This window comes from Tetrao urogallus (genome assembly GCF_951394365.1).
Source record: "Tetrao urogallus genome assembly, chromosome: 9".
NCBI classification, from domain to species: Eukaryota; Metazoa; Chordata; class Aves; order Galliformes; family Phasianidae; genus Tetrao; species Tetrao urogallus.
The window spans coordinates 21,640,602-21,648,832 of NC_136822.1; the positions used below are offsets into that span (position 1 = coordinate 21,640,602).

An 8,231-nucleotide genomic window follows, 5' to 3' on the forward strand; every position below is an offset into this window, starting at 1 on the left:
CTCTAGGCTGGCTTCAGTCACTGGCACGTTTCTCAGGTGCACGTGACAGACTGAAACTAAATGTGAATTGTTTCAGTGAGCAGTAAAACTGATCAACTGAGCTTCCTTTGCATATACTTCAATCATTTCTATTGGCAAGAAGACCAGTGGAAAGTCTGTCTTCCATCAGAGCTTTTATTCTTTTTCCTTCAAAAATGATTGACTGAACTGTGTTTTGCTTTTCTTTATTCTTCTGTTATAACCAAACACAAAATCAGGCAGCCTCTCCAGAGAGAGGGAGGTGAACATTCATCTTTAGGCTGCTTTTGTACGCTGCCACTTCCATTTTTTGTAGCCTCGTAGTAAATTCCTAAACTCTTCTCTGCTGTAGTTTTGCTCTCGTCTGTGTGAAATCCAATTGATATAATGCTTAATTCAACAGAGAAGACACCTGAAAAGTGCCTTAACAATCCACTTGTCTTGATTTTTGTTGAGCATTCATTTGTTTGAGCACCACATAATCCACAATACAAATCTCCAAAATAAAAATCAAATATTTCCTTCTTCAGACAGAAATTGTGGAGATTGCTTTGGACCAGAAAGGACTTACAAATGAAAGAAAAATAGCTTTTATTGATAAGAACAGAGACCTTTACATTACTTCAGTTAAAAGGTTTGGAAAGGAGCAAAAAATTATCAAAATAGGTAAGAAGAAATCTAAATGTTATGGTATTTTTAGTTAAAAGTACATTCTGTAGGCAGATTCGTGATCCAGCAAGAGTGAGGTCTGACCATTAAGTACCTCCAGGAAAGTTTCAACAAGCACACATTTATTTTGGAGGTTCTCATAGAACTTTGCCTTACTCAGTTATCTTTCAATTAAGGAACAATGGTTCAAACGTTGGCTTGGAACGACACATCTAACTTACTTTGTGGGATTCAGGATACCCGTTTTACAGTCTGGTACTACCCCAACACTGTCTATGTGGATAAGGATCTTCTGACAAAAACTCTGTATGAAAAAGATGCAAGGTAATGTATTCTTTTTGGTGACAGTAATATTACTGTATATCTTAACCAGTTTGCTCATTCCTTAGAGAGTTATGGAGCTCACGTAACAATGCGCAGTTTAAAAGGAGTATGATATCTTGATGAGGAAGCAAAATTTAAATAGATATCTCAAAATAATGTCTTAGTTATTTTAAAAAAAGAAAGTTGACCTGTTTAAATACCTGCTGGAAACGAATGGTATCAAGATATCTGGTCACAGATAACATTATTTCTGTCTCATCGTATTTACTCACTTCAACACGTGGATGCAATAGGAAATCCTTCACAGAGGGTAGCTAAATCCATAATTTCCTTCTAAGAGTTATGGAGTCCAAAACTATTTTGTATTTTATGTTTAAGTTTGTTCTTTGAACAATTGTCTGTATTTTCCTTTCCGTCAGCATAGCTGTCATTTTGTATTTAGGGGATGGTACAGCTACCAAATGGCTATAACTGTTGAGTAACTAGATGCTTAGATTTCTATATGATTTAAAAACAAAGTATAATCATGGTGTTATTTAAATAATAATTAAGATTTCTTTGTATTTCTTACGCTCTTTTCAATATGAAAGAAGTGAATGTTAGCTGACTCTTCCTTCTCTACGCAGTGACTTCAGCAAAAACCCTCAGATCGTACATTTTGTTGGAAATCAAATCACAATCAGAAGAGCAGATGGTTCACTTATTCACGTTAATATTTCACCTTACCCTGTCATTCTTCACGAGTATGTCAGCAGCTCTAAGTGGGAAGATGCTGTCAGGTTGTGTCGCTTTGTCAAGGTAGGTTTTAATAATCAGCAACATTCAGATACAGGCAGAGCGTGACAGTGAAATTGTTTTTGAATATGACTTTAACATTGGTGGTTGCATATCAGATGTTGGGTCTTTTTTTCCATTTTTATTTGTTGTTCATGATTTTAGGGCTGGTGATGAAAAATTATACAGTTCTAACTTGTATTCCCACCAAAGTCCAGATGGATTAAACACAAGTATTCAGAGAGGCTAGTAAAAAGCTTAAGTCTTAGGTCTTAGTGTATCTGATTCAAACTATTCAGTATCTCCACATACCTTTGTTTTGTATTTTTTCATATTCTATTTCACTCTTTTTTTCTCCTTCGCTTTCTTTTGTATATATTTAGACAACAGCAACAGATGAGGTGAGTCTGGCAGTGCTAAAGACAAATCCCTCTAAATCCTGCCTCCTTTCCCTCGTTGCATAGAACCATAGACTGGTTTTGGTTGGAAGGGACCATACAGACCACCATGTTCCAACCCCTGCCATGGGCAGAGACATCTCCCACCAGACCAGGCTACCAAAGACCCATCCAGCATCTTTGAGCACTTTCAGGGGTGGGCAGCTGCTGCTTTTCTAGGCCAGAGTGCCAGGGCCTCAATGCCCCCATAGTGAAGAATTTCTTTCTCATAGCTGATAGAAACCTACCTTCTTTTATTTTAAAACTGTTACCCCTTGTCTTCCCACTTCACTCCCTGGTAGAGTTCTTCTCCATGTTTCTTGTAGGCTGCTTTTAGATCCCAGAAGGCTGCTGTAACAATCTCCCTTCTCTTCTTTACACTGAATAACACCAGTTCTGTCACCAGTTTGACTGTTGCCTCTTTAGTAGTTGGCTTCCTTTCAATATTGGGAACTGGAATTTTGAATTTCAAATATAATATAATTCTTAATTGTAAACATAAACTGAAAATATCCTGGTGGACACCAAATTTTTAAAGTATTTGTTTTCTTTTCAGAGGGTTTTAGTGTCAAGTAATTTTTCCTTTATCTTTCATTTGTAGTACACTTATCATAAGTGACTGGTAATTGTCAGTATCACAGTCCCAGTAGTTGTTTGTAAAATGAGGTTGGTATTGATCAGGTTAAAAAGCTTCAACCTCGCTCAGTGCTTTGTTTTCCACTGTAGTTCCACAATTATGATAGGTACACTGATGATGAGGTCATGAAATGATTCTGTGGCAAGAGTTCATTGCTGGCTGAGGTGCTGAAAGCCAACAGTTCCTTCAGCCACACTGTCAGTCTCAGCTGATGACAATAGCAAAGTTTTTATAATGAGGGATTTCTGAGAAGTAATTAAATAGTGGCTTTCTATGAAGAGACCACAATGCAGTGAATGGCATACAGGGAAATATTGCACTTCTGTACATTATTTTCAGGACTGATGGGCTTCCTTTGAGAAGCCATTCTTACTATGTTGCATATTTGAAGTTGTAGGAATTGCGTATTTTTTCCTTTCAGGATCAAACCATGTGGGCATGTTTAGCTGCCATGGCAGTTGCCAACAAAGACATGGCTACTGCAGAAATTGCCTATGCATCAATTGGTGAGGTAAGGAAGTGGACTTAACAGTTTCAAAGTTAAACTGTTGCAAAACTGATTTAATTAATTGATTTCTTTCATTAAATTTATTGTGCATCTTGTTAACAGATAGACAAAGTTCAGTACATCAATTCCATCAAAGATCTTCCATCAAAAGAGTCAAGGATGGCTCAGATACTGTTGTTCAGTGGAAACACACAAGAAGCTGAAACCCTACTCCTTCAAACAGGCCTTATTTATCAAGCTATTCAAGTCAACATTAATCTCTACAATTGGGATAGGTAGTATTTCCTTACATACAGTATGTTCATAAGCAGTCTTATTAGGAGAACCTGTAAATTTCTTAGTTCAACTGTTTTATTAGAGAGTTTCCTCAATAATTTTCCATCTGTAATTGTCCAGAGCTAAATAATCCAAGAAGGAAAGCAACTTTTTTTTTTCCTATCAGATTTAGAAGATAAAAGTATTCAGGGATAAAACTCTGAAACATGCTTAGAGTCACGTTTAAATAACGTTTTCCTTTTTCCCATTGTTGACACAGAAAGGTCCTTAGCAATACGTCACACTGCTGGTGACTCCCGAAGAACTAAAGCTGTTTTGAAATGTCTTGTGGCTAAAAATAGGGATGTGGCTGTTTGGACTCCCAGCACTGTGTAGGTGGATGAAATGTGAATTAGGAATGAGAAAACAGAGTAGGAGTTTCTCCTTTAAACAAGAGTACACGCTTGCTGAAAGAATCGTGTGGGGCCATTTGCTGCTAATTGCCATGCTGTTATGCTCATATCACTGGGGGCAAAAAGTTTTCTTTCCTCATGTATCTCTGTTTTGGATTGTGTTGCCTAATATGTATGACATAAAAAACACATTTTTCCATCATTATTTCTTACGTGATTCGTATGAAAGCAGATATGAAGGTGATCAGTGATACTAGCCCAGTGGCTAATCTTTCCCACCTACACGATATACTTACAGCACAGGTTGCAAAGCACTGAAGTGCACAAGATGACAATATTCAGAAGTAATTTATGACTATAATGATGTTCTTAAAAATCATTAATTTTGCCTGTTGTGTTGAGGGTGCTGAACTCTACGCATTCTTTTCTATTTTCTTGCAATAAAGACTCCCATTGTTGAGTTCCAGTGATGTGATGAGGCTGTCAACATAGATAAACTGTTGGATATTTTTCATAGCATGCATCATAAAGTAGACAGTCACATCAATTGGCTTCTTTTAACCTCCTGTGATTGATACCGATACGGAACTACTTGGCTCTGTAGATCAGGAATCCTTGCCTGCAGCTGAAACGCTGCTCAGCATATCGTTTTGTGAAACCCTGGTGATTGTAGTTATGCCAGAGCATTATATAGCCTGACAGGCCCTTTTCTGTTTTATTCCAGGGCACTAGAGCTAGCAGTAAAGCACAAGACACATGTTGACACCGTCCTGGCTTATCGACAGAAGTTCCTAGAGGACTTTGGTAAAAAAGAAACAAACAAAAGATTCTTGCAGTATGCAGAAGGTGTAAGTATTCCTTGGCATTATTCCTGCAGCCTTGGGTCAGATGGTTCTTCGCAGCCATTTTTACAGTGGAATTGCTTTGCAGTTTTCCTACTTCAGTTCAAATGTGGATGCAAATCTTAAGATTTTACGTCTGACAGTGCAAATTCATAGCTCAATGTGTGGCTACTTGGCTGGTAACCATTGTGCATGTGTTTTATTTGAAGGCACAGATATGGAATGTATATATTTAGTATCTGGCACGGATTATGCAAATGAAGGCACAGTTGTTTTCTATAAACAGGGAGCTAGAGCTTAGAATGGCTGAACGCAAACCTCTTAAATGTCTTCACAACATTTCTACATACTTTTATGGATAGCAGCGATAACAAACTTTGAAGGTCACCAGATATGTATTAAATGTGAACTATGAACTGTTCTGTCAAATATGATAAATAGCTAGATATATTATTTAATAAACCTCTGGAAAGCCTCTTTGTAATCATTAGGTTATTTCAATGCACCAGTCTTAAAGACTGAGGAGATACCTTATTGTTCATAAGCTAAATGCACCTTAGATTTCAGCAGGGTATTTTCTGTGCCTAACCCCTATGAGGGGTACTACATATGCACCTTAGACAGCAGTTTCACCCAGCAGCCTTTATGCTCTTCCACTTGGTGTTCCTAAGCACTCTGAGGGTGCAACTGTAAAAAGAGACACGTACTTCAATGCATCCTTTCATCCACTGTAGCTGATGGATCACGAAATGCATCTTAGCTGCTAGCCTGGATCCTTTAATTGGACAGTGCCCATTACACTTTCAATAAAGCTTGATTTCTAATGTAAGTCATTAGCTTTTAGCACTTCTGATGATGTTTCATATCATAAACAAGAACAAAAGTCTGCACAGTATCTATCCACTTATTGAACAGTGCAATTCTTCAGTACTTTACCTAGGAAATGTAGAAAAATAACAGTGGATTTCAAGGACTGTTATTACGCAGCATTTTCAGCCGCTGAGCTGAAATTATGTCTTCTACCACACTGAGGTCCATCGCTGAGCAAATAATCATGTTAATCCCCTGATGCTTCTGAAAGAGCCTTTTTGGATAATACTGTCCTACCTTTAAATCATCAAGAAAGCTGGAAGGGTTCCTAAGCAGTCAGGGTCAAGGCGTGAGCAGAGCCTAAGGGGGTTCACCTTGCACTCAGTCTTGAAAATTGGGTGTTGAGTGCAGGAAGTTCCTTGAGTTGTATTCCATATCCATTGTGGATGTTCCATACATTTTCCATTCTGGTGTTCTTGTCTGCTGGACCTACCTAATGAAGTCAGTTTGATGCTGTTGGATACCGTGATATCTAAATTCTTAAAGCAGCCTGTCGGATTCAAACAGCAATTGAGAAGAACACGATCATGACATTAAAGAGGAAAAAAAATCATGTTGCTGTTCCCTCCTGGGGAGAAGAACAATCTTTCACTTTCCATCTCACTACCAAAAGCTGCGTCAGCCTTAGATAGGGAGCTCTTACTCTTTTCTGTACTGCAGCTGAGACCACTGCTCTGCAATCAGACGTGGAATCTAAACAATGTGCTTAGTTGTTATATTCACATCTTTATATATAAGGCACTATGAATCTAATATGTATGCTGAGAATACATATCTTGGCAGTTTCTAGGTGTCACTGGCAAGCGTTGTTGGCTTCATGGGCAAGTAGCTCTCTGGCCTAGATGGTAGAATTGGCCCTTTCTGTGGTATGTTTAGCATCTGTGTGACATCTGTTAAAGCAAACACATTCTTTCTTAGAGCTCCATAAAGATTTCAGTCATCAGATCCAAAGCACCTGGACCCAGCAAATGCATCCTGAATTGGGGGATTATCCTTTACACATAAGAATATGGGTGTTGCATTTATATCTTCCCCCAGCAGAGAATCTTTCTTCTTATTTCACAACTTGGTTAACAGGATAACAGCTACTATGAAAACTGCCTAGGCAGCAGTTGAGATATTTTACCCCATCCCATCTTTGACAGCTTTCATTTTCTAGCAGTGAAACTGAACTTTGCAACTACATTTCTGCCTAGGTTTTGGACATGTTATTGTAGTCATTCAAGTGCACCATGATCCGTGTTTTCATGTCAAGCATTTTTGGAAACAAAGACAACTATTGCACCCAGCTGCACAGTGTGTATTGTGCTGTATCTGTTGTCTGAAGTTTCACTGAAATAGAGTACAGCCAGAAGATGACGATTCTCTGCAGCTGGAGAAAAATGTAAATAAAGCTGAAACGCTTCTAGATGTAGAAGACAAATTTCAAGCAGAAATCTGATTTCTGTTATATCAAATAACAAGTGCAACAAGCCATCAACTGACCTAGTGAACTTTCACTCCAATCAAAAGCAATACTGCAAATATTATTGATAAAGAGCTGTGTCCTGACTTATAGGGCAGATTTCATGACATTTGTTAGATGTTAGCTGATCCAAGTTATTTTCCTGTTCTAACGTGGGGGTATTTTTGTCAGATGCAATGAAATGATGTACTTTAAAAAATTTTGCACATTTTTATTTTAACTTAAAGGTGGAAAGATCCATCTGCTAGAATTCAAGTGTGCTTTTGATTCATTGTATTGCTATAAATTGTCATACTTGAAGAATCACCATCAACCAAGTTTTCAGAGTCTACTGCTAGTGAATGGCTATCTGACCTCTCTGTGCAATGTTAGTTGACCTCTGTGTACTCATTTTCTATTCTTGCAGCTGGAAGTTGACTGGAATAAAATCAAAGCCAAAATAGAGATGGAAATTGCTAAAGAAAGAGAACGAGCAGCAGCCAGTGCCACAGTAAGAGCTAGTGTAACTGTACAGCAGTAACTGACCTTCTGGCCGTGTTGATAAGTGCTTCTGGAGCGTTTGTGCAGGTGTATTTTGTCAAACAGAAGTGAAAATCAGCAAATGTTTTGTGGGGAGCAGGAGCTAGAGCTGATGCAATTCTTGTTGGTTTTCTTTTACATAGGAAAGTGACTGCGTATGTTAGAGGTTCTCTATAAAAGCCCTTTGCAGTGCAAAGATGTGAGCAGGCTGTTCATAACTGGCATTTTATAATAGAAATCCTTTAAATTACCATCAACCTGTTAAATATCTGTGCACCTGGCGAATTTCTCACATTCTGTAAATGATTACATGACACTTTTTGCATAGTTTATCAATTTCAGAATTAAAACAACCAAATAAAGAGTTTTGCTTGGGATTTGGTTTTTGTTGTTGTTGTTTGTTTTCCTAATGTAGCTAATAGGTGATGCATTAGGTGATCTTCTAATTGATTTACTTGATTGTTAAATAAAACAACAATTTTGATGTAGCTCATTTGAAG

The 8,231-nt window shown here is 37.9% G+C and overlaps 1 protein-coding gene across 1 annotated transcript in view; it reads left to right on the plus strand.

Annotated features, from left to right (window-relative positions):
* The window catches only part of IFT80 (intraflagellar transport 80), a gene marked incomplete at its 3' end in the record, with an annotated part of 35,827 nt that extends 28,095 nt beyond the window's left edge, over window positions 1-7,732 (plus strand). The window contains exons 10-17 of the mRNA XM_079539647.1: window positions 549-684; window positions 864-1,011; window positions 1,638-1,809; window positions 2,169-2,186; window positions 3,281-3,370; window positions 3,470-3,642; window positions 4,760-4,883; window positions 7,619-7,732. Of these exons, the coding sequence (XP_079395773.1) occupies window positions 549-684; window positions 864-1,011; window positions 1,638-1,809; window positions 2,169-2,186; window positions 3,281-3,370; window positions 3,470-3,642; window positions 4,760-4,883; window positions 7,619-7,732 (975 nt within the window). The remainder of the gene's footprint in view (window positions 1-548; window positions 685-863; window positions 1,012-1,637; window positions 1,810-2,168; window positions 2,187-3,280; window positions 3,371-3,469; window positions 3,643-4,759; window positions 4,884-7,618) is intronic.
* Window positions 7,733-8,231: the final 499 nt, after the last annotated feature.